Source organism: Pollachius pollachius, assembly GCF_949987615.1.
Source record: "Pollachius pollachius genome assembly, chromosome: 7".
Classification (NCBI taxonomy): Eukaryota; Metazoa; Chordata; class Actinopteri; order Gadiformes; family Gadidae; genus Pollachius; species Pollachius pollachius.
Genome location: NC_136940.1, coordinates 21,139,424 through 21,166,536, shown reverse-complemented (window position 1 = coordinate 21,166,536; position 27,113 = coordinate 21,139,424). Strand labels below are relative to the sequence as shown.

The 27,113-nt window shown below is 48.5% G+C and overlaps 1 protein-coding gene across 2 annotated transcripts in view; it reads right to left on the bottom strand.

The window, feature by feature from the left end:
* Positions 1-21,675, bottom strand: part of tle2a (TLE family member 2, transcriptional corepressor a) — a 35,031-nt gene extending 13,356 nt beyond the window's left edge. For both annotated transcript variants that reach the window (XM_079740373.1, XM_079740374.1), the window contains exons 1-4: positions 21,386-21,675; positions 13,166-13,317; positions 4,879-4,942; positions 2,008-2,052 (exon numbers count right to left, since the gene is read on the bottom strand). In XM_079740373.1, coding sequence (XP_079596499.1) covers positions 2,008-2,052; positions 4,879-4,942; positions 13,166-13,317; positions 21,386-21,409 — 285 coding nt within the window. In that variant the 5' untranslated portion in view covers positions 21,410-21,675. The remainder of the gene's footprint in view (positions 1-2,007; positions 2,053-4,878; positions 4,943-13,165; positions 13,318-21,385) is intronic.
* Between the last annotated feature and the right edge of the window lie 5,438 nt (positions 21,676-27,113).

Below are 27,113 nucleotides of genomic sequence, written 5' to 3'. Positions count from 1 at the left end.
CTCCCTACTCCTTTTATTTGCCCACATCTCTCCCTCCCTTTTCCCTCTATTTTGCAGCCAGCCAGCCCCACCACACGCCACCCCCACTCTTCCCTCTGTGAATGCATCTGCCAGCCCCCACCACACACACCCTCCTGCCCCCAAACACACACATTCAGACACCCCTCCCTCCCTCCCAACACCGCACACACACACACACACACACACACACACACACACACACACACACACCACCAGCCCAGGGAGACACAATGATTTCTTGTTGGAGATCGCCAGCAACTAAATGACATCTTCGAGAGAGAGAGGGAGACAGAGGCATAAAGAGAGACAGAGGCATGGAGAGAGACAGAGGCATAGAGAGAGACAGAGGCATAAAGAGAGACAGAGGCATAGAGAGAGACAGAGGCATAGAGAGAGACAGAGGCATAGAGAGAGACAGAAGGAGAAAGAGAAAGATGATGACAGTGCAGCAAGGTGTCTGAAGGAGGGATGCAAGGCTAAACGGAAGAGCCAAGAGAGAATTATAATGCACATGGGGGGGGGGCGATGTGAGGGCTAGAGAGTGTGTGTGTGTGTGTGCGTGCGTGCGTGCGTGTGTCCCGGTCATTTCAAAATCAGAGCAATTGAAATGAAGAGATAGGAAAGGAGGAAGAGATAGAAAAAAAAAAAAAAAAGGAGAGAGGAAAAAAAGAAAAAGAGCGAGCCTCAACTCCAGAGAGGCAGTGACCTGATTTAAAGTGAATTTCAGCATGGACTGTATGTCTTGGAGAGAGAGAGCGGGAGAACAGAATGAGTAATAGAAAGTGTGGGCGTGTGTGTGTGTGTGTGTGTGTGTGTGTGTGTCAGCGTGCGTGCGTGCGTGCGCGTCTGGATAGGGTAGAGATTAAGAAGGAGGGGCATTAAAAGAGACATGAAAGAAAGTGAGAGAGGGGCAAGGAGAAAGGAGTGTGGCATAAAGGAGGAGAGGGTGGAGGAGCAGCAGACAGGGATTTATGACGGGGAAGAGCCGAGGAGAAGATGGAGGGGAGTGGTGGGAGTGGGGGGGGTTGAGAAGGGCACAGTATTCTCATCCGTCTGCCTGTGCTGAGATGAAGTCTGTTTGTGGATCCTATTAACGCCTCCACACAGGCTCCCACGCGCACGCACACACATTTACATTATAGTGTGGGGGGGGGGGGGGGGGATTGGGGGCAGCCCACATAGCAGGACAGAGAGAGAGAGTTAGACAGAGAGAGCGAGAGAGAGACAGTTAGACAGAGCGAGAGAGAGACAGCTAGACAGAGAGAGCGAGAGAGAGACAGTTAGACAGAGCGAGAGAGAGACAGCTAGACAGAGAGAGAGAGAGAGACAGCTAGACAGGGAGAGAGACAGACAGCTAGACAGAGAGAGAGACAGACAGCTAGACAGAGAGAGAGACAGACAGCTAGACAGAGCCGGAGAGACAGCTAGACAGAGCGAGAGAGAGACAGCTAGACAGAGCGAGAGAGAGACAGTTAGACAGAGCGAGAGAGAGACAGTTAGAGAGAGAGAGACGGCTAGACAGAGCGACAGCCAGACAGAGACATAGCTAGAGAGAGCGAGAGAGACAGACCTAGAGAGATAGCTAGACAGAGAGAGCTAGGGAAAAAGCTGGATAGATATGGAACTAGACAGAAGAGCAAAAGAGAAAGAGACACACAGAAGTAGCCAGAGAGGGATAAAGAGATACTATTCTGCACTGGGATTAGATGGAATAAACTTGAATGACTTGTGTGTTTGTGTATGTGTCTGGTGTGCGTGCGTGCATGTGTGCTTGCGTGTGGGCATGTGCACGTTATTCTCGGCCTGTGGAGATGTAAAACAGAGCTCATAGAAGAATCATTAAGTAGAGAGAATAATGACGTGACCAGAGACAGACAGACAGACACACAGACAGACAGACAGACAGACAGACAGACAGACAGGCAGGCAGGCAGGCAGGCAGGCAGACAGACAGACAGATAACCCATTGGAAGTCTGAGTACATACCTGTTTGTGCATTTCAATGTTAAGGCCATAGGACATCTCGTAGTACTGTGAAGAAAGAACAACATGGCTCATTACATGTTAATGTGAACATGAATGGCGTGATAAAACAGTCAAATGGTGCGGGGGAAACCGGCCTTGTGCATTCAAAGAATATATATATATCCAACATATGAACCATTTCCTGCATTGGATTTATAAACCGAGCAATGAAGCAAGCATTCAACCTGTACATCCAACAGCAAACCAAAAAAACGAAATATGAATTAAGCTGGTGGGAGGCCGCAGGCCGTTCATCGCCTCACTAAGCTATTCCTACTCAGAGTCTTCCACAAAGACCTACAAAAGGACCAGTGGCTCTGCTGTAAAGCCCAGGAACTGAGAATGACCCTCAAGTACTTCCTTTAGGAATGTGGGAGTGCGCCAGCCAGGCTACCTCAAATCCCCTCTGGGCAGAGAATTGTGAGGGACTATCGCAATAATGACATCTGATGTGTGCTATTCTGCAGGCCGCCATTTATCTGAGACCCGTGGTCGCTCTGAGCAACAACTGAGCCAGAGAGAGAGAGAGAGAGAGAGAGAGAGAGAGAGAGAGAGAGAGGGAGGGAGAGGTAGACAGAGAGAGCCAGAGAGGTAGACAGAGAGAGGTAGACAGAGAGAGAGAGAGAGAGAGACAGAGAGAGACAGAGACAGAGAGAGCGAGAGTGAGAGCCATAGCCAGAGCGTGAGCCAGAGAGAGACAGACAGAGATGGAGACAGAGAGAGAGACACAGACAGACAGAGAGAGACAGAGAGATAGGGGGAGAGAGACAGACAGACACAGAAAGATGGAGGTAGACAGAGACAGAGAGGGAAAGAAAGTGAGAGAGATGAGAGTGAGTGTGAAAGAGGTGAGGGCGAGAGAGAGAGAAAGGGGAAAGAGAGAAAGAAAGAGCGAGAGAAAGTGTAAGAGGGAGACGGGACAGAGTGGGCAAGTGAGATAGGGCGAGTTAGGGAAAGCGAGCCAGGGAGAGAGCCAGGGAGAGAGATGGAGAATAGGGGGGGGGGGGGGGGGGGGGGGGGCATTTTAAAGTCAGATGCCGTGGAAAGTGACAGGCTGACATTTACTTTTCACAACTGCTGGTTGGGGGAGAGGAGATTGGCAGTTGGGCAGCCAGAACCACTTGGCAGAATGGAAGAGGCGATGGCAGGGGTCCTCTTTCTATCCACACACACATCCTCACTAACACTGGCTCTGTGTCTCTGTGTGCGTGCGTGTGCGTGTGTCTTGGCATTTCTGTGGCAGAGTGTAACTGTGGAGGCGTCTTGAGCTGTGCTTTGTGTGTATCTGTGTTTCCCTAAAATGTGTGGGTGCTGGTTTTTGTGGATATGCGGCTCCCACTTTCGCTCTGCGTGCCGTGTTTGTTATTTATGTGTGTTGTTCTCCATATGCGTGTTGTGTGTCCTCCTGTATGTGTGTGTCCTTTAAGCATGTGCCCACTTGTGTGTGTGTGCGCATACGTGTATCCATGTTGTTTATGCGGCTTCTTTATGTGTGCGTGTGTTCTTTATGCGTGCGTGCATGCGTGTGTGTTCTTTAAGCATGGACGTGTGTGTGTGTGTTCTCTAAGCATGGACGTGTGTGTGTGTGTGCGTGTGTGTGTGCGTGTGTGTGCCTCCATAAAAGACGCCTTTTCCTGGCAGCTGGCTTCTCCGCTCAAAAGTCGGCGTGCCAAGTTTTGCCTGTTGCTTAGCAACATCCAAACTCCCCCAATTCGGCAGCCAGGAGCAGAGGACTGGGCGTTGCGTCGTGCCAAATTAACCCCCCTCTCTCCTCCTCCTCCTCCTCCTCCTCCCCCCCTCCCACCTCCCCCCCTGCTCGATCCACAAGTGCCTGCTTTGTGCCAAGGAAGCTACACAGCCCTCTCTCTGTGCCACGCCGGGGATGGGGAAACCTAGGGACAAGCTTGTGTGATTAGCAGCGGTATCCTACCCCAGGCCACCGGGGCGCTTCTTCCTGTGTACTTAATGCCCGGCTCAGGGGCACGTTGGCAGACTTTTTTTTCCTCTTTTTTTTTTTGCTCTCGGGATTCAAACTCCACACACTTGTTGACGTCCGGTAAGCCGCCGACGGAGCGCGGCGTGAGCGTCGAACCTTAACACGGGCCGTTGGGTTCGGCCGGTCGCCGTAACGTCACCAACGGTAACCGTGATGACCGCAAATCCCTAGAAGCAGCCGACAGTCGTACAGCTGGGCTCTACGAGACAGCCAGCGGGCTGTACCCGTACCAGGGGTAGAATGACCTCAAGGGACACGGTTATGGTCATAAATCGACACTAGAGTCAACAGATCCGATGTTGATTTAGGGTGGCCGGCGGCCAAGTTCCTATCTCGTCATTTTGTTGACACTTTTTATCCAAGGAGACTCGCAGTGATTTCTGATGGACGGGCACCCGGTGGCGTGGTTTCCTGAGGACACCAGCATTTCCGCTGCGAGTCGCACACTGCAGCCATTCTGCTACAATAATTAACATCACCATCTCACCAAATCATATTGAGACACATGCATTCAAGACAACAGGTGCATGATCTTTAGCATTTCGTCAACATGCTAAAGGTGTCATTTTGGTTGGCAGTCCTGTTGATAATTACAATGCAAGCTCCCATACGTGTGTGTGTGCTAGACGCATGCTCGCCAACACAGATGGGAAAGCTCCACTCAAGCTGCCAAGTGCAGTCCGACGTTCCTCAAGAAAGTAAACGGAAGCGGATATATAGGCGCTTTTTTCTTATGTGTGTGAGTTGTTTTTTTGGGCAAATTGACAGTGAGTTCATGCAAACCTTCATTCAACCATTTCATTCTGCGCGTGTGTGCGCGTGCATGTGTGTCTCACCATCACGTAGTGTCTCTGGATCTCTGTCTTCTCTGTAGCCAGCTTCTCACATTCCAACTTCAAACTGCAGTGAACAAGAAAGAGGAGGACAAAGAATGAGAATAGAGGAGCAGTGGGGGGGGGGAGGAGAAGAAACAAACTACGGAATAGTGTACACTGTTGGTTCACGTAATACCCAAGACTGAAACCCACAACACAATACGACAACATGACAACAAATGAGCCCACTCTGTGACTCACTCCCACCCGATCCGATACACAAACACCCAAAAAGATAGAGAGGGAAGGAGGGACAGATATGGAGCGAGCGAGAAGGGCAGAGAGAGAGCGCGAGAGAGACAGTGACAGAGACAGAGAGAGCTAGCTGCATGCAGGGAGAGGACCACATGGAGAGAGACAGAGATGGAGGGAGTGTGAAAATTGGGGAGCAAGAGGGACAGAGAGAGAGAGAGAGAGAAGGTGAGAGAAAGAGAGATGGAGAGAGAGAGGGAGAGAGACAGAGAGAGAGAGGAGAAGGAGAGGGCAGGGCTACTGGGTGCTGACAGCCATTATCACTTTGGAGCACATCAGAAATAGATGAACTCACGCTTGGAGCTTGAAATCCAGCCAAGACTGCAGCCAGGCACATCCAAGGTCTCACCCTCCCTCCCTCCCTCCCTCCCCCCCACTGGACTATTTTTCTCTATCCATGTGCCCTCCACTTCTCATTCTGTTGCGCCATTCTTCACAATTACCTGACTGTCCCCAATGCACATTCACATACACACAGACACACACACACATCTAGGCTTCTGATTAAGTGGGCCAGGAGTGACAGGGTCTACTCTTTTTCTAATAAAAAACAAACCACCTTCCACCAGATGTTTCCCTTAGAACCTCACAGCGACCCACCCTGGCTCTAGGGACCTGAGTGTGTGTGTACATTAGTGTGTGTGTGTGTGTGTGTGTGTGTGTGTGTGTGTGTGTGTGTGTGTGTGTGTGTGTGTGTGTGTGTGTGTGTGTGTGTGTGTGTGTGTGTGTGGTTTGTCGTTATTGGCTAATGTGGTTTACAGCCACCGTGGGATCCCAAGACTCTCCCAGCACCACATGAGTGATACGAGAACACACACATGCACACCACTCTGCTCCCATGTGTCCCATATCAGCGTCTGTCCTCTCTGTGTCTTTGTCTCCCGTCTCTCCCTCATGGCTTAACTGTCCCCAAGTGTCCCCTATAACTGGATAAACAAGCATCTTCACACACACACACACACACACACACACACACACACACACACACACACACACACACACACACACACACACACACACACAGGAGAGCCGGTATATTTAGGCCCCAACGGTTTATGTGAGCTTGTTTGCGGTCCTCTGATAGATGGTGCAGGGATCGCAGTGTGCCGGGCTGAGCTGGGGAGTGAGTGAGTGAATGAGTATGTGTGTGTGTGTGTGTGTGTGTGTGTGTGTGTGTGTGTGTGTGTGTGTGTGTGTGTGTGTGTGTGTGTGGGGGGGGGGGGGGGGGGGGGGGGAGTTTGGTGCCCATGGTGGTGGTGTGTGTATGGGGGGGGTCATTTGGTGGATGAAAATTAGAATATGATTAATACCGCAACATTACCCCCGGCTGCAGCAACAGGTAATAACAGCCCCCATCCGTGGCCGCTTGCTGAAGCCCTGTGCACACATACGCCCGTAATTGACTCATTTATCATTGCCATCCAGTTGAGTAGAAGAGGGACGGAGAGGCAGAGGCGGTGGGGATTAATCCCCCCCCCCCCCCCCCCCCCCATCACACTCTTCCCCCCTCCCCTGCACCCAACACCCATCATCCCTCCCATTCCCCCCCCGCACCAGAGATTTTATTACAGTGGAATTGCCTATCGGCACAAGTCATTCTGGGATGGACTGTGTGGGAACTAACCCGGCACTGTGAGCTGTGTCTGTCTGTGTGTGTGTGTGTGTGTGTGTGTGTGTGTGTGTGTGTGTGTGTGTGTGTGTGTGTGTGTGTGTGTGTGTGTGTGTGTGTGTGTGTGTGTGTGTGTGTGTGTGTATAGCATCATGTAAATTATTGCATGTGCATTCTAGTATGGGCACAAACTCACTCTGTTAACCTCAGGATAAAGATAAAAGGTTGGCTGTTTTGAACTCTTCGGCAAAGACGTTTAAAAAAGGATTAATAGACTGATAACGTCTTCCAACGTTATCGGGCTACTTATCTAGCGCTTAGCTGGGAGACAGGAAACGGGACTGTGGGGGCTGACAGACCTCTGAAGAAACTCACACACCGACAGGAAGTAGGGGTTAGGTTGGGGTGCACAACATGTTTACTCTGTGTGTGGTCTGTATGTTTGGTTTCTTTTTCTGCAACATTGCGTTCATTGTCCACTGGCGGAAATGGATGCATCCGAAAAGAGCAGTCTCTCACATTCATCAATAGCTTATCCAGTTTAGTGAGAGCCCTGGCCGTCCTTTAGGTAAGGAGAATACAACTATAGGGAAAGGAAATGACCGCGTGTGTGTGTACTTGGTGAGTGTCTTTCCTCTATGAGGGTGGGTCTTTAGGTGCAGATAGTAGTGGGGAGGGGCTGGGTATTACATGGGCAAATGATTGCCTGTAATAATTAGTCCTTGGCTCGCTACTATTCAGAGAGAGATAAAGAGCAAGAGTGAGAGGGAGAGAGCGAGAGATACAAAAATGGCAGAGCAGTGAAATAAAAAATACAGAGGAGAGAAAGAAGCAAGGACAGAAGTAAGTGTGTGTGTGTGTGTGTGTGTGTGTGTGTGTGTGTGTGTGTGTGTGTGTGTGTGTGTGTGTGTGTGTGTGTGTGTGTGTGTGTGTGTGTGTGTGTGTGTGTGTGTGTGTGTGTGTGTGTGTGTAAACAAGAGGATGAGTGACAGAAAGCGAGAAGGAGCAAGAGATATAGGAGAGAGATAGCAAAAGGAGAGAGAGGGAGCAGGAGAGACAGCAAGAGAAGGAGAGAGAGCGAGCGAACAGGAGAGAGGGGTAGCAAGAGATTGAGTGGGAGAGGGCAAGAGAGAGGGCAAGAGAGAGAGAGAGAGAGAGAGCGAGCAAGAGAGCGAGAGCGATGGAGATGGCAGACTTGGTCCCTCCAATCTCTCCCTGCCACTGACAGGAGATAAGATGATCAGCCAAACGCACTACAAATCAGCAGCCTGTCAGCCCCCAGACAGCTCAGTCAGCACAGCGCGCGCACACACACACACACACACACCCATTTAGTCACACAGACTAATGTTAACATATGACTGGATGCAATACATGAGCATTCAGGTGGCCACGTGGACCTGCCATGGTTTGTTCACACACACACACACACACACACACACACACACACACACACCTTCTTGGGCTTTACCTTTGACGGTGATTAAACTAGAATAGATGCTACAGTTAGCATGTCAGCTACTGGACCTCTGCTGTACATTGTTCTTTACTCCACGGCCCTTTAAATAACTCCAGAAATGATCATTAAAGCAACGCCAAATTTCTTACTGAATTTTGAGAATCAGAGGGGCCCTTTTCTTAGCCAATGTTTTCATATGAACCAACTAAGCATCAATCATCAATAATTTAATAAAAAGGCAGTTATTTCAGGCAGTAGGAGAGCACACAGAGCCCTTTTTTAGAAATTGATGTGTCTTGGTGATAGTGATACGTCTAAAAATCATAGTCAAAATATTAATTGATGCCATTTCATAACAGTTACTGAAATAAGGCTTTCATTTAGAGGAAACTTTGCTGGACACAGGGTTGTCTCCGACAAGTTTGTGAACAACCTGTTCACAAACTGGTTGGCTTCAATAACAAGTTTGGGAACGTTCCACCCTGCTTCGAACTTCGGCAGTGTTTCTTTTGCGGTGTGTGAGTGGCTTTTCCGAGGCACCTCGATGTCATGACCAAGGGAAGCCGGCGGCGAGGAGAGTGTCGACGTGTGGAGCTCCGTCTGAGCAGAGGTTGATGGCCATGTCCGAGAGAGGGGTAAGCTTCTGTGACCCTTAGATTAACAGTATAAGTGCAAACAACACTGCTAATTTTAACTTTTAATTTTAAGTATCAAAGTTGTGTTAAGCTGTAACCATGGGGATGACACGCCTGCAAAAAACAAATGAAAAACAAATTGCAATACCACACCCGCAAAACAAATGTTTGTAACTTTCACTGAAGAAATAAAAGCATTTACGTGAATTGTTGACGAATTTTTTCTAACCGTTCTTTGTAATAATTCCATCTATATGAAAATTACACCAAATCCCCAATTTTCAACTCCAAAATCAACCAATACAGACACAAGGAAACACACACACACACACACACACACACACACACAGCCTCCAGGTATATGCATGTTCACTTTACATCTCATCAACTATTAATGCTCCGTGCTGCGCTCTCCTGCGTCAGTACTGGGAAACCGTCGGCTCCTCTCTTTCCCCTTCTACTTCAAAAACCCCCACACGCGTGTGCCAACACACGTGCACAACTAAACACACCCCCCACCCGGTAGGCTTTGGGGAAGTCTTTCCCCATCCCCAGGGTGTGAACTAGGGACAGGAACCTAGCAGTAGGATAAAATACAGTCATTTTTGACTGTGGATACCTTATGTATCGCGATTCTGTAAATAATGCAAAATTTTGTGATTTTATCTTTTGTGTGGTTTAATGTTCTATATAAGAGTGTATTTCTTGTTTATAAGAGTGCAAATCAACTTTAGGCAAACCATTATGCCCATTGTAGGATGGTAGCATAATACGTTTCCACGAAGATTGCATTCTTATTTCTGGCTTACTTTTGTTTATTTCCCCCCATCCCTAGTGTGTGCAACACACACACACACACACACACACACACCCCTCATTGTGAGCGTTTATCCTTGAGACCTGTGCACACACACACAGACACACGGTATTAGGAAGGGTTTTTCTCTGTGAAACAAACCCACAAACAAAAACAAAACATGTCGATAAGACCCTGACCACAAATCCTGCTTCCCCTGCAAAGCACCAGCGACGGACGGACAGTCGGACACCGCTCAAAACACAGCAGGAGAACGCCCACGCACATAAACCTATACCCCGCACACAACCGGCCTTTTAAAACGCCGGCCAGCGGACAGACTCACCAGTGAAAGTGTCACGCCTCGGCCGCGATCAAGAAGGCCCGTAGATATTGTTTCATATTAAAAATGACGACGGGCACCTCATTAAACACCTTATCCCCCCCGGCGCCCGGCGTTAATTGAGGACATTATTAAGGATGGATCCATTATGGGAATGTTGCTGGTCTCCACTGGAGTGCTGCTGACCTTGCGGGACTGAACAGCAGCTCAGGCTCAGGCGTGGAGGACGCAGCGCCTCTCGTCGCGGGCGCCCCTCTCGTCCCCGTGCACTCGTCGCTCTGAGGGCGAGCCGTGCGGGTAGGAGCACTCAGCCCGCCTGTCACTGCAGCAGAGTGCATGGTGAGCCCCGCGCTACGGACGCACGAGCGTGTGCGTGCGTGCGTACGTGTGTTAGAGTAATGAAGGCTTTGTGTTGTCGGCTCCCCCCACCGTGCAGGTTGATTATAGAGCGTTTAGAGCTGACACACTCGCAGTCCCACAGAATGTTAATTATTGAACCAACCCACAGCCGTCTTCCCCTTCGTCGTTGCTTAAAACGACGCGCACACACAGACACACACACACACACACACACACACACACACACACACACACACACACACACACACACACACACACACACAGTGGGACAACGTTTACAACCAAAATAGTTCTCGTTATTGGAATGCACACTCTCACACCAGACTAATCTCTTTTCGGCCCCCTTCCTGCCCACTAATCCAGCATCGATCAGCATCCAGCCACCTTCTCCGACACAGAAATACAAAGATAAGCCCTACTATTTCGAGATCTCGTGTGTGTGGCCATGCAAAAAGTCCCTCTAAGTCTGTGGGTTTAGCTGTCATTTTAGGCATGCATATTTATACTGCGTGTGTGTTTTTGTGCGTCTTTGAGTGTGTGTCTTTGTGTTTCTGTGTTTGTCTGTGTGTGTGTGTGTGTGTGTGTGTGTGTGTGTGTGTGTGTGTGTGTGTGTGTGTGTGTGTGTGTGTGTGTGTGTGTGTGTCTTTTTGTGTCTGTGTGTTTCTTACTGCACGTCAGGGGCATAAATGCCAGAAGCAGAAAAGCGTCTTTCGAAATGTGCAATGACCAAAACAGTGATTGAATTAAAGTCAGCCTTTCTCCCCTGTAAATCATGCCCAATAACTTACTCAGGTAATTGCGTAGATGGCAATGCAGTTATGACTAAGCATATCAACTAGTGCTCTACCAAGAGTAACACTTGAGTTCTCTTTTGACTGGTGGATTTGAATGCTGGCTTCAGAAAGAGCCAGCGATAGAAAATGCACTCTAAGCACAGAGAACCATCTGAAAATCTGAGAGGCACCATGGCCACTGTTCATTATACCTCTGCAACCAGAAGGAGAACGCCCGGGCCTGCAATATAATATCAATCTACGCAAATCGGATAGCACCGCGCCACCGCACAAAAAGGCCTCGTCAAATCAACATTTCATGAGAGCGATCTAAAATGGCAATCCAATACCATCTATTGTCAATCATTTGTCGACCTTCTTGGCTGTTAGTCGCCACGTTGCCATGGCGTTCCGCTTTCTCAAACTACTCCGATGTCCGCTTCGGAGGTTGAGGGAAGGAGAGGGAAGGGAAGAAGAAAGCAGTAATCTTGGCACCGTTGAGCATCATCTAGGATGTTTATCTGCACATTCATCAAGCCATCAAATATGTAAAAGACAGCCAGCACTCATCCAAGCACCCTGGTATAAAGGCCCAGCCCTTTGCATGGGTTTTAATGGGCATCTTGAAAAAAAGACAATAAAACCAGTGCGGTTTTGATGTAACCCCTCCCCTGATTTCCCTAACCGCTTCTGTGATCTCAGCTTTTATGTGTTTTACATGTTTCCTGCCACCTGTGTTCTCCACAAAAGGAGCCGAGGACCTGGTTGGAGCCAGGTGTCTTAAGGTGAAGCAGGTAAACGGGTATTGCCTTCCCTCAACCCAACGGATCCACGGACATCCCAAAAAGGTCTGAAGTTGAAGTTCAGGTTTGTCCATCAGGCCAGCGTCTTCACAAACAGTGGTCAGACTCAGACCACCCTCTGGGCTATGTAGAATTTCAATTTGTTTGGAAACTTGCTGTGAACTTTTTGTGTGCGTTGTTGATTACGTTCCTGGAGGGCATGACTCTTGACTGCGCTGCTGGGAAACCGTGACCACGTCGCACTGTGACGAACCGCGTCCGTCCGGCTCCAGTCAGGAATTGAATGAGCGTTATGATATGATAAAGGATTAGCGGCGGCAGCTGTACGGAGCTACCTAGCTTTCCATTGTGTGTGTCAGTGCAGCAGAAGAGGGGGGGGGCGGGGAACGGCTCGGGGGCATCCGAAGGTATGCCTGGAATCAGCCGTTCCAGGCCAGGTCAGCCGCTTGTTTGGACTGGAAGACTTTAAGCTACTGGCTAACGAGAATGGCTTGGCACGCACAACATGCAGTCGATGTGTGTGTGTGTGTGTGTGTGTGTGTGTGTGTGTGTGTGTGTGTGTGTGTGTGTGTGTGTGTGTGTGTGTGTGTGTGTGTGTCCACAGTGGGGCCGGGTGCTACACAATAGAAGCTGGAGAGAGGACAAAGGGGCTTGGAGAGGGAGTCCTGGGCAACGGTATCAAAGTGGGATGTGGAGAGTCGAGAGAGAAAGGGGGAGGGGGGGGAGAAGGGGACCCTCTGAAGAATTGCCAAGCGAGCGCTGTGGGTCTGGGACACTAAAGCCAACCACAGACCCACTTTCAAAAGCATTCTGGACACATTCCTGCACAGAATGCCGTCAGCCACACAGGCTAATTGTCTTGCGCGCACACGCACACACGCACACACACACACACACACACTTTTAGAAACGATGCCAGGAAAATGCTCCGTCCAAGCCAAAACATAATAACTATAAAACATTATATAGACATAACTCCACACAACTCATAAAAACAATAAAGCGCAGCCATGGAGGAAAGTGCACACCAAGCTTGGATTCCACTTAAAAAAAAAAAAAAAAAAAAAAAAAAAAGGAGATACAAGATGCAAGATAATCTTAAAGAAATCCGCTTTATTCTCGTCGCCATATGTCCTTTCTCTCTTTCGATTCCCCCCCCCCGCCCGGTCCAAAGCCTGTGTTTACACCTCCCTGTGAGTGACAGACGGCGGAACACACCTGTGGTACTGGGTCTGGAGGAACTGGAACTCCTCCTTGATGCGGTCCAGGGTTTCTGGGTACGTGAGTTTCAGAGACTGGGGGGTTCCCGAGGCCGCGGCGGCGGCGGCGGCCGCATTGGCGGAGGAACCGGGGGGCGCCTGCAGAGGTGCCTGGGGAGAAAGGAGGCGCCGGGCCGGGAGTGAGCGTGACATATTATGCAAAAGTCGTGCACGAGCTCACCATTGGACAGCCGAGTCATGTTCATCACGGACCACACACACACACACACACACACACACACCCCGCGGCATATTTTCATGCAGTCCACAGCAGTTCAAAGTGTCCTTTCCCATAGCTGCGCAGACTTTTATCACGTGCGCATTTTATCCGAGCGGCATCTCTACAGGAACCCGTGCGGTTAGGAAACGGAATCAACCAAAGTCACATGCCGTCCATGTGTATGCTTGGTCCGCAGCTTGTGCGATTGTGTGTTATGGGAGGGACATGTGTGTGTACAAGAGCTGCTTAGCCAAAAGAACACTTGTTTAGCGGCACGGCGGGCCTGGAGAATGAGCGACAAAGGGGGGGGGGGGGGGGGGGGGAGAACCTCCCATCATGGCTGGAGACCTCGTCACCCCATGCCACCCCAAACCCCCAATAACCCCCCCCTCCCCCCATACTCTGCAGGGTCCGGAGCAATTAGGAGAGCACAGCCGGTAGGGTAATGCTCCAGGACAGGCAGACAAAAGGGGGTGGAGAGTTTAGAGATATGTGTGTGTGTGTGTGTGTGTGTGTGTGTGTGTGTGTGTGTGTGTGTGTGTGTGTGTGTGTGTGTGTGTGTGTGTGTGTGTGTGTGTGTGTGTGTGTGTGTTGAATGTCCTGTTGCTGCTGGATTAGCAGCGTTGGGAGAGAAAGGGAGGTGCAGACATGCTGATGAACCGCATGGCTAAGACTTAAGCATGTGTGTGTTAAAGAGGGCTCCGGCCCTGGAGCTACATGCACAGCAGCAGCAGCAGCACATGTCCGATGTCGATTTAAGCCGAGCCATGCATCTCTGTATGCACGTGTGTGGGTGTCCTGACTGACTGCAAGATGAGTACAAGCGGGATATGTGTGGAGGGGAGAGGGGGTTATGTGTGACTGTGGCGAAGCACAGAATAAGAAAGATTAATGAATAATGGATTTTGGAAGGTCAGATATCACTGGAAGGAGGACATTTTTTTCGGAGGGGGGGAGAGGGGCGGAGAGATAGAGAGATTGAGGAGAGAGAGAGCAGAAGTCGGAGATTATGGAAAGGTTGTTAATTGGTGAAAGGGGAGAGCAAGAATGAGATTTAGAAAATGAGGTTGGGATGGAGAGTAAAGGAGCAGGGGAGTACTGGAGGAGGGGGAGGAGGAGCCCTGCAGAGAGGGAACGAGAGGAGAGGGAAAGAGGAGAGGGGCTGTGGCCTCATTGTTCCTCTCCTCTAACAAGCTGCTCTCAATCTGTCGGCCTGATCCCCCTCCAAGAACACAGGCACACGCACATTGTCAGTCTAACGCACACGCACAAAATTGTAAGCCTTGTTCGCATGACACATACACACAGCACTTTTCATGCACAGATGCCCATGATGACACACACACACACACACACACACACACACACACACACACACACACACACACACGCCATTTTGCAGAAAGGTGGAGGAGGGAGGGGGCAGCTGCCCTTCTCTCTCTCGCTTTCCTTTATCTTTCACCTTTCTGTCTTCCATTTCACTCTTCCCCCCTCACCCACCCACCCACCCACCAAGCCCCCGCCGCCTTCCTTTTTTCCCTCCTCTCCCAGAGCCACGTGCTCCAGAGTGCAGGTGCACACAGAGGCAGAATCTTCATCAGAGCACCACCTCCACCACCATTAGCCCTGATGGAGGTTAGCCACAGCTTTGACACTGGGGAGCTGGGGAACGGCCCGAGAAGTGAAAAAGAAATGGATTTTCTTTTAAGACTAAAGGGAAAGCGCTGCGCTGTGCGTCTGCCAGGTCAGCCGTTTGGGCTCCGAGAGGCTCTGGCTGAGGGGTTGTTTGTGGGGTGCTGGTGATACTGGGGGTGGAGGGGATGGTGCTGGTTGTGGTGGTGGTTCAGGGGAGAGAGGACATGGGCAAGGTTACTGATGTATGTAAATACCGCCAACGTTAAAGACATCATATAGAAGATTCTTCTTCTATCCAACATAATCCCCCCCCCCCCGCAAAACCTCAACAATCACTGGCGAATCAGTGGTTACGACATTAACTTTGTAAACCCCCCCCCCCATATCTCTCTCTGGAAGCCACAGACCACAGCAGTCCATCCAACAAACAGGGAGAAAGCTTTCTTGTAAGGGACGCTCAAGCAGGCCATCTTATAACAGAGGGTGAGCATGTGCCCCATTAGGTAAGACAGGGCCAGGAGCTGGGGCGGTTATATATCAGCACTCCACCCGATCCAACTGTGCCAAGACCAGGCCAGACGATGAGGCCAGTTCCGTCGGGCGGGTGCCAGACCCGGATCGTCTCTCTTCAGATCCACCGAGTCTCCGAGTGCCGTGCACATGCACGGAGAGGCTCCCAGCAGTCGTGACCCTGTAACCTGTGAGCGTTCCCAACGCAGACACTGACACTACTCGTCGGCCCCAGAACCCACGAGACGCCAAGCCCATTGTGGTGATTAAAGAAGGACCACATGAGGACGAGTCGGACAGCGAGAGGGAGACTAAACACGGCGGTCATGGCATAAGAATGTCTCTTCCGTGTTCCTAACCCTGGTCTGGATGTGGTTGAAGGGGGGCCAGTCAGTAATAGCAGAACAACACTAGCACTAGGTCTGTGTGCAACAAATGAGGACAGCCTCATAACAGATCTGGCAGCTATTAAAAGGGCGGGTTATGCATTAAGCACACACACACACTCAAGGGTGAACACACATGAGCACGGCACACAGATAAACACACACACACTCTTCAGTGTGCGCGAGTGTGGCATTCCTTGAATGTAATTAATGTTGTTTTCATTTGAGTTGACGCCACAAGCAGCAAACCACCATGCCCTCATATCCCTGTTGTAAACCCCCCCCCCGTCCCACCCCACAAAGACACACGTGTGTGTGCACACATGTGCAACCACAGTCACTCAGACAGAATGTCCCAGAGGTATTTACTGGCTCAACATTTTAAAGCCATGCTTCGATGATAATAGTACCAAATATTGAAGTTGATACAGTCTCCCAAAATATCTATTCATTGCATCATCCACAACAAAACTAATGAATGGGAAAATATCGCTTGCCGATATAACTGAGAGAACATTGAGGTGAATATAAGACGGTGTCAACATTTGGATGCATGCTGAATGCTCTGCAATGGGTTTGACCATGACTTGTCCGGTGGAACTCCAGCCAAATGTTTCAATAAATGAGATAGCAAGATCATCCAACCACATGGTATCAAGGAGACCAGAGGCCTGGCTAGACAGTAGCCAGGCTACTACCTCAAAGTCTGAGGTTATTCAAGTTGTCAGGTCATTTCCTGCTTATGTCTTACTGCTCTATTTAGATGATACAATCTTATAGCATATGCAGGGATGTTACATCACACTTCTGCTCCTGCAGACGGTGCTGCAATACAACTTCCCCAGTCCATTAAAGACCGCAGTTTCTCTACATAATGTCTTAAAGGTGGCAGAGGTGACACAAATTCAACAACACTGTTAGCCTACATGTTTGGGGGAAAAGAATGGGATGGTGTCCACCTTTAGGGCTACACGTCTCACATTACATAAATATTTTAACACGCATCTTCCAAAAAGGAACATAAAGCTTATCGTGACTGAGCTTCAAATTAAAACCTGAACTAATCACATCACACACCAAAAATGGGCAACAGCACTCTTTGAAAAACAGATGTGAAGATCTACATTCACTCGAGTAAAGCAAAAATAATTGCTTAAAAGAGGAGCCACATCTCCCTGCTCATACCAGATTTTTCGTGCCTCTACCACCTATCTCGGCTCATTAGCCAGACCGCTAATTACGCTGCTTACCCACAGAGTCAATCATTATTTAGAGTAAATACCCACTGAGCGCCGTCTCCCTCTCTGGCCCGTCTACCACGTTACACGGTAGCGAGGGTAGGTCTCCGTACCCAAAATAGCATCTCGCGCTACGCTCATCCTTCACTTGTCTCCCCATCTCCCACACACTTTATGGAGAACGCCCCCGTACACCCCTCAACACGGGGGTCAACGCCTCGAAAAACAACAACACGCAATCCGGAACGCCATTTTTTTTTTTTATAATAAACATACGCGTTTAAGTTCAAGACTCATGCATGCATGACGCGACTGCAACACCAGGAGGCAAAGGTCTATTTGCAGGCTTAAAGCTTGGGAGAGGGAGGACTGAAACCCTCCCACCCCCACACCTGTTTCATTAGCATTACACATCTTCCTTTCTCTGCCATTTTCTTACAACCACCCACCGCCTCCAAGCCCCTACCCTGCCGCTTCCCCTGCAAGCCTCGTTATTCAAATTTCCCTGCTGTCAGCCAGTATTAGCGGTGCGCCACAGTTTGGCTGTCAGCTGGCGTAATTGCTGGAGGTGCCTTCCTTTATTAGGTAAACCCCACCCCCACCCCCCTCCCGGCTTGTTTGTTCCTTCCGCCGAGAGACGCACCTCCACAAAAGCTTGTGTAAACCTGAGCTCCTTTCCTTTTACCTCCTCCGTCTCTCCTCCTTGCCTTCTTCGCACGCACACTCTCCCCCCCCCCCCCCCCCCCCCCCCGCCTCTCTCTCTTTCTAATTGTTGGCAGAGCGAGGGAGGCAGGCGAGTGGCTGATCGATAGCCAGGCTCTCTCTGCAGGACAGCGGTGGGGATAAAGAGCTGAAAGCATGCTGTGAGTCAGGAAGCAGAGAGCTCGCTCAGAGGGTGCAGCGGGTCTCTTCTCCGGGTTCATCGGCTGAAACCTTTAGCGAGCCCCGGTTACCACTTCAGGTGGACGCGGTTCTTTTCTCGTTTGACTATCATAAAAGAGAAACCTTTATGTTGTCTGATTTCAACCCAGCAGACCTTTGAGAGAAAATGGTTTTAGTCCCGTGCGCAATTTATTGATGTGCATTATACTTTGATATACTGGCAGATGAAACCGATGCATTGCAATTTTTAGCCGCTTTCTAGACTTCTCTGTAAGCGTAACCAATCCTTCACCCTGCCTATGGACAACCTTCCCATGCCTGCAATAGAGCCTTTCGGGTTGGAACTCGACCAGGGTCAAGCGAGCCAAGATGTGGTGGGTGACCTCACAGGACAGGACGGCTTGGTACATACGCATCCCACTGCCAGCAGTCCTGGGATTACGTTACATTCGGGCAGAGAGGACCCACATGTGTCTTGGCCATTGGCCATGTGTTAAAGATTAAAAGACAAAGAAATGCAAAAAGCCTTGGATTTATCCTTCATCTCCTGTCGGCATTTGAGAACAAACGATCGATTCCACCAGTTGACTTGATTGTATCAATGTTTTGAACAAGATCGGTGAACACCGAGAAATGTTGCAGGTATCTACCTTCAAATCGAGACAAAATCTTTGAGAAGGAGAGGTTATGGTCTAATTTATTGCAGATTTTTCTCTCTTCCTTTTTAGCCCATATCCTCTGGCATATTATGCATTTATTAAACAATATATTATGTGTACACGACGATGGATCTTCCCTTACAACTTTTGGTGATTGATTTACAAAGTCTGAGCAGGTATTCTTAACACTAAAACTAGAAGGTACAAAACTACTAGGATTTGGAGGCAAGTAGGCCCCCCATTATCGTCACTCAAATGCTGAATTAGCAATCCCCACCCCAACACTTGCACACTGTAAATGTGGCCCGATGTTGCTCAGAAAAATAGAGAAGTTACCCAACCGAGCAAAGAAAACAGTCCTCTTTGTGGCAGTTGGTGGCATTTTGTGACTCGCTGAAGTACACATTCTGTGGATGCGTAATAACGACCTTTGAAGCTGGCTCCCATTGCGATGGGGGAGGAGAGAGACAGAGGATATCAGAATTACTGGTGGTTACCCACCATAGAAGAGTGGTCTCTTATCCTACCACTGGCCTCCATCTTAGTAAAATTGTTGCCACCAAGAAAATGGTGGAATTGTGAACCTGGGATATTTTAAAACTTTAAGGAGTCAGGGATTACAATTAATAAGACGTGGGTGTGCAAGAGTTGACTTTGTTACACGTCTCTCACCTAAAGCATCCGTACCTTCAGGTCTGACCTGCATGCGTTTGTTTTTTTCTAGCTCAACAACAAACAACCTGGTTGGCGCCGAGTCCAAAAGATTATTCACTTACACAACTCCATCTCGCGGTGCCGCGAGTGGAGACGGCCACCGTTACCAATTGATAACAGTCCTGTCACCGGTGAAGTGCACATGAGTGGAGCTAAGCTGTTGTCCTCAGGGACCCCGAGGGCCTCACCGAACCCCCCCACACACACACACACACACACACACACACACACACACACACACACTCTCTGGGGACCTGAGTTTGCAGGGCCGCGGAAGCCCCTGGAATGATGCAGAGCTGGGAGCCGGGCCCCTTAGCCTTCCTTCCACCCAGGCCAGGGAAGTGGCAGACCACCCCCCCTCCTCCTCCTCCTCCCACTCCCCGGGAAGCCAGACCATGCGTTTATATGCGGTTTTGGACTCGGTACAGAAACACAGCGGCTGGGATGAGAGGGATCACGTTTTTTGACACTGAAAAAACCCACAGAAGTGCCACGGCCCGGCCTCTGCCTGACTGCCTGTCTGGTTTCCTGCAGTAAGCTACATGATATACACAGCTGGCGACACGTGAAACACATGCACGTGGCGCGGCGCGTAGCATACATCACATCGTCACTTCTGCCAGAAGAGGTATAGAGGAAAATAGGAATAACTGTTACACAGATTGACAGTGTAAACATTTCCCCGTTGGTCATAAGCCAAACCCCGAATTCAAACGTTATAATGATTTCATTCTGGAAATATGTAGGTAACTAAATAGGCCCATCTATTAACGGAAGTTCTTTTTCAATTGGTCCCTTGGCAAATGCATGTGTAAAGTCACACGCAACAGCAAGATTAATGCCCCCTAACCGATGCATGGAGTGGGGTTAAGGAAGCACTCTGTTGGGTGGGGTGCCGGGTGGCATGGAGGGGGATGGATGGCTGTGGATGGGGTTAAGCAAATGAGCAGGTCCTAATTGATACTTCACAAAGCTAGAGGACGAGTGTTTATGTATTTCCGTCATCTCAAACGCTCTCCACCCAAGTCATCTTCACAAATTAAAGCCATGAAGCACCACAAAATGTCCACCCATTACACATGCAGAAATAGGAGTATAAGAGCATGCTGGTTTCTAGTTTGCATTCCTTATGCACATCCCAAAGATGAGCCACCCAAAGAGGATTTCTAAAAGTTGTAGTTGTCCTACGATAGAAAACCCACATTTATATAACAACAAAGCATGTGCATTATCTATTGTATGCTTATGAAAAGAAAGGATAATTACAAGGAGAGAGCAAATAGTCCTATTACAAATGGAGATTACTGAGAGAATGTGTCAACAAGCCAAGCTGACTCACTCACTCCTTCGCCCTGTGTCAGGAGGGCAAACATAAAGAGCCACTTCATCATCTGGGTCAACTATCTATATACAAGACTCCTTATTCTACCCGGACGATATTAGGCACCAAGGACGTTGGCTTTGCCCACAAGGAGAATATAGGTCCAACTGATTCAAGTGGATGTTGTCTATGGAGGGACTCATGGGGACTACATCCAAACTGATGGACATGGGTAACACGTAACCATCTGTCTACTGAAATGCAATGATAACATGGTCATCACGATTTAAAAAAACAACATATCAAATGTATTTCCGAGCTTCAAGTCTGGAGTATGCTATCACAATCTCCGAAGGAAATCCCGGAACTAAATAGCAAGGATGACAAAGACGATATGTAACAATCCCGGTTTGAACTAACTTGGGCTCGTTTTAACCTATTTAATCTGAGTTTCTTTCGCTTCAAGAATCGGCTAACTCGTGTTAAACATGCATTGTGCATTCACCCGGGATCCGAGTTCGTAAAAAAAAAAAAAAAACATAGCATCGTGAAACGAGGAGTAGACGAAATGGAAATGCTGCCGGTGTTGCATAGTAGCGAAGTAGCCTACTTACCGGTGGACGGTTTTGAGGAAACATTGTGGCCGCCGACTTGCGTTCGGGTTATTCGTGTCTTATCTTCTTTCTGCCTTTTGAGCGAAAGGGCTCGTTTAAAATGGAGTAGACCGTCTACTACGTTGGTGTTTCAGAGAGGCATTGGCCTGATTTCAAAAGCGGTAATGGCAAAGCTAGTCTCAGCTTGCTCATTCCTTGCTCAAGACTCCTTTGTTCTGGGCTGTCTCTCCAACCCACACTGCACTGCTCTCGACGTTAGGGGAAGAGATGCGCCCGCCGGTCTAAGACGGTCCAAGTCCTCGCAACTTCGCTCTTCGAACTGTTTTTTTTTTCTTGTTTTAATCGCCGATCATCAAGCTACTCGTTCCCCTTCCGCCAAACCTTTCCAACCATTCAGAATACGGGTCAGATATGTGTGTGTTTGCTTGTGGCTTCCGAGACGGACACACCACCACCATCACATCGATGCAGCCGCAGCCTCTTTTGTTTCGCTCGTTGCCCTACACTCTTTTCACACACACAACACTCCCAATCCCTCGCTTCTCTCACCCCACCACCACCACCACCACCACCCACCAAACCCCCTCTCTCGGTTCCTCGCCAGAATTTCAATGGGACATATGAGTTACTTTGGGGAGATAACCTAAAGTAGCCTTATGTTTGGTAGCCTCCTCGTTTATTAAGTCCGAATTGAGGACAACCATTTTAGCCACAGAACGTAGACCACCATGTACAACATGATACCAATTCAGCATTGTTCTGCAAACATTTCGCATAATGTAGGGCATCCCACATGAACACATACCACTCTTCAAATAGCCTCATGATATTTGTGAAAAAAATCCTTTGTTGGTTCTCTTCCTATTTAGTATTCTAGTCTAGCTCTGATTGTTCTTATGTAATTGAAAAAAACGATATTTGTTTCCCCTCATATATTTATAAAATTCAAATTTCGCAAACAGTAGAAAAAATCTCAATACAAATAGGGCGCAGTGGAATTGTTTAATGATTGAATGAATTCTCCACGTGGGGCTCGGCTTCGGCGGTAAACACTGGTAAAAATAACCAATGAGCACTGAGAATACCCACGTGGGGTGCACTGACCGTTTGCTGATTGGTGGTGAGTCGGCAGCGCCTTACGCTGCACGTCAATCAAAGGCACCAAAGCTGCCCTGTGAGAGAGTTAACCCTGTAGGGGTACTGCTAGTGACTGAGTACAAGGAGTATAGCGGTAGCTAAATGAAAATTCGGCGGTTTTCCTTTTCTTCCCACAAACCGTCAGTGCGTTTAAAAAAATATTATATTTACCACCCCTGCATTAGATCATACTCAATATGCAAATAAATATTGATTTTGCAGAGTTCTAAAACAACCTAAGTATCAACGATAAATAGCCTTGAGAACACTTGACAGCATTATAAAAGTGCTTCAGACCAAAACAATATGCGAAAATAATCACAATGTGAATACGAACAGTGATAATGTAATGGTGGCTGAAGTCAGAGCCATGATAGCCCCACCTGCAAATATGAGGTATAGTGCATTGTTTGTTACCCAGAGTAAAAACATTCTGTGGAAGAGAAGGAGAGAACTGGTGTAAAAATTGGTATTCTGGTGGTACAACCCCTTTAGCAGGGCTCATAATTAGAGGAGGGTGGGGGTGGGGGGGGGGCAGAGAGAGAGAGAAAGAGAGATATTGAAAAAGCAATTTCTGACAGTGAAAATCACAACCTGCCAGAGGTGGAGTTGGAAAATATAGGTGTGTGTGCGTGTGTGTTTGTGGTGTGTGTGTGTGTGTATGTGTGCGTGTGTGTTTGTGGTGTGTGTGAGAGATGGAGAGAGGGGGGTAAGGAAGTGAGTGGGGGAGGTGGAGTTGGAGGAATATAAAGAATGAAAGACAGCAGGGGAGATGCTGAGAAAGACGAGTCAGGGGGAGCGAAAGAGTGAGAGAAGGAGTGAGAGAATGGGAGAGAGAGAGTGACTGATGAAAGAAAAAAAGATTGCGTGTATGCGTGTGGCTCCGGCATATATGTGTTCACCCGTGTGTGTGTGTGTGTGTGCGTGAGTGCGTGCGTGTGTGCATGAGTGTGTGTTTGTGTGTGTGCATGCATGTTTAGCAATGTGCTCAGCAGTACAAGGGAAAGGGAGGAAATAAAAAGAGGGGGAGACACAGGGAGGCAAATCACGCAAAGAGCGAGAGAGATGAAGCAAAAGAGAAGAAGAAAGAGAGAGAGGGGGGAGGGGATGTGGGTGAGAGGGAGGGAGTGAGAGAGGGAGAGAGTTTTTATTGCCATTTTCCCCATGAATTTTAATGCAGAGAACTGTTCTCACTGCTGGAATCTGGGATCACGTTTATTAGGGAAAAAAAATGCACGAAGAATGCAGTGCTTTGCAGTTTGCCCAGCGCACAGGAGATGGTCAGATGTGTGTAGTCAGATGTGTGTCTGTGTGGGTGTGTGTGTGTGTGTTTGTATGTGTTTGTGTGTGAGTATCTGTGTATGTACGTGTGAGTATGTGTGTTTGTGGGTGTGTTTCTGTCGGTGTGCATATATTAATTCATGTCAAGTGTCACTCTGTGTCTGTTTACTCTCGAAACTGGTGGCCTGTGTGTATGCGCTTTTATGTGTGGGTCTGTGTGTGTGTTTGTGTGTCTTTCAAACCCCTAACATGTTGAGACATCAAAGTGGACCCACGTAGGGAGAGGACACCTTTGTCTTCTGCCAAATTACAAAGGGGTCGTAAAGAAAGTCCTAACACCAGACACACATTTGTACTATACGTGAACGCCATAGCCCATCTACACCCACACACACACATAGACACACACAAACACACAAACACACAAAAACACACACACTCTGGATTCCTTCACAGTGGCTGTGAGTCATGTCAAATACCTTAACTATGATCCTTCTCCCTTTTCTTCTTAGAACTCTAAGAATAGAATATTTTGATTAATTGGTCTCCCTCCGTCGGTTCCAAACCCCTCGCATCAGATCACCACACGCACAACACTATATTGTACATGCTTAGAGACCACATTTAGCCGCACCACATTCCATGTGATCAGAAGGTCTGTGTGTTAATGCATAATCTGTTGGATGTCCTGATAGACCGTGGTGATCTGATGTGGCTGCAAACTACAAAGCACAAAGAGAATCCTTGGTTACTAAATGGTATCACCCAGGAACACGAGGAGGCTTGTGAAGTGAGGTTTTTAGGTTACCACTAAATACTTTACACCCCCCCCCAACTACCACACACACACACACACACACACTGAATAGGGATGGGGAACGTTGGCCGATCAGTGTGGGCCTGAGTGACAGGGAGACAAGGCCACAGTGTTGTCATGTTGCACTCTCCTCCCATCCCCCCCCCCCTCAGTCCCCCCCTCCCTTCATTCCACCTCCCTTGCCACCCCCCCCCCCCCCACCCCTCATCAGACAAGCCCGGTGTCACGGCAGAGACGGCACGGTGATTTATTGGTCTTCAGTCTCCTGGGAACCCTCCCCCCTCCTCTTCAAGCCCCCTCCCCCCTCTTCCCATCCCCTCCCTCCCCCTCTTCCATCCCCTCCCTCCCCCCTCCTCCATCCCCTCCCTCCCCCCTCTTCCCATCCCCTCCCTCCCCCCTCCTCCATCCCCCCCCTCCCCCTCTTCCCATCCCCCCCTCCACACTACGCTGGCCCCCCTCCCCCTCTCAGGCCCCGCCTGCACTTCTCTCCTGCTGCATGGCCCCTGGGGGGAGAGAAGGGGTAATGACCCACATCAGCAGCAGCTATGCTCACATGCACACACACACGCACACACACACACACGCACACACACACACACACAAACACACATACACACGCTATACAAGCACACACAGACACACACACACACACACACACACACACACACACACACCATGCTGGCATGCACCGACACCCACACATACTATACAGGCACACACACACACACACACACACACACACACACACACACACACACACACACACCCTACAGGCACACAGACACACAGACACGCACACATGCACGCACCATGCTGGCATGCACCAACCCCCACACACACATTATATATATATATAATGTGCTAAATGTATATTGAGCTCTATATATATATATATATATATATATATAGAGCTCAATATATTATATAGATACATTATACATATTTGCTCAACATAAATCGAGCTACCTATATATATATTGAGCTTTATATATAGAGCTCGATATCAAACCACTACACATTCCACTACCTGCATTGTTTGGTTTACATACTGTTGTTAGCTTCACCTGTTGGAGGAGGTTTTATCTTCTCAGTGGACCCAGTAAGATCCCCTGGGATCTCCTCCCACGTTCTACAAGCGTCCTTTCACATCCTCTGCTGTCTGGCCTAGAGACAACGATTGCTCCTCTTCTTTGACGAGTGGAGCACATTGGTATACAGTTGCACGCTACTGCCATCCTGTGGTTTTCCCAAGTACTGCTGTCAGGTTTTCAGTCCAAAGTGTGAGGACATACAGGCCTATAAACAAGCTGTATGGTGGTTATTTTTGTTGACACACTGTGTATTATGCTTGTTAAGCGACAAAAAATAGACTATAGTCCAGAGCAGAAATGGGTATTAGTACGGACAGTTCACCAATTTAGTCAGCTGGTTCTATGGTGTAATGGTTAGCACTCTGGACTTTGAATCCAGCGATCCGAGTTCAAATCTCGGTAGAACCTTCATATTAGTAAATGACAACTTTAAACGATTCTGTTAGGCGTCGTCTTGAGCACCGTCAAATAGCGTTTCCAACTTGGAATATTATATATACCCTCGTTGAAAATGTACGAAATACTTTCGCATCGTTTGACAAACTACACACGGTCAATGGTGCATGTACACTCCCATAATCTTAAACGATCCTTGTCTATAGCCACGTATAGGTAAGGCTTTACTTGGCGGTTGTATATACAGTAAAGCAAAAAAAAAAAAGATCACATTTTACCGCACAGTGTCGCTAGTTCACTGTAAATACATAGCAAAATTTTACATTTGGAAATAGTGAGGCTTAGGCCTATGAGCTATTGGTTGTCGGCTTTTTTGTAAGAACTAAAATAATGAGCCTATTTAAATCCATATCCATCGTGGTTTTAATGAACCGATTGTTAGCCAATAGATTAACCAGGAGAAAAAACAGTTTTAAAAACATTAAAAAGAAAACTGTTTATTTGCTAGTTAGCTGACTAACTTAAACCTTAATGTCATTGCTATCAGAAGTGAAAGGGTCAATATCAAAAGACGAACTACCAAAAACAGGCAAATGATGAACATGCGGAAACTCGACAGACTCCCTCCAATACAACAGATATTCTTAGCCCTGCAGACTACTAATGAAAATAAGGCACCTTATCGGCATGAACTAAACCTGTTACCCCACACATTGGACTGGCCATTTGTCTCTAATCGACTCTAGAGAAGTTCTAACCCATATGGGTCTAAATTCTCACATAGAACATTGATTTACTCCCGCCACGCTGTGTTGTGAGTTTGGCTCCCCCTCTTGACCGCATCCACCCCGGCTGGCTCCACGTAGAAAGAACGTCAGCAAATGAGTTCTCAAAAAAAACATGGTTACATTATTACATCGATCAATGTTAGCATAAGATAGGCTGGTTGTTATTCGTCTTTGGTTGTGTGTTTTAATAGTAGACATGTGAGTAGGCGTTAATGGAC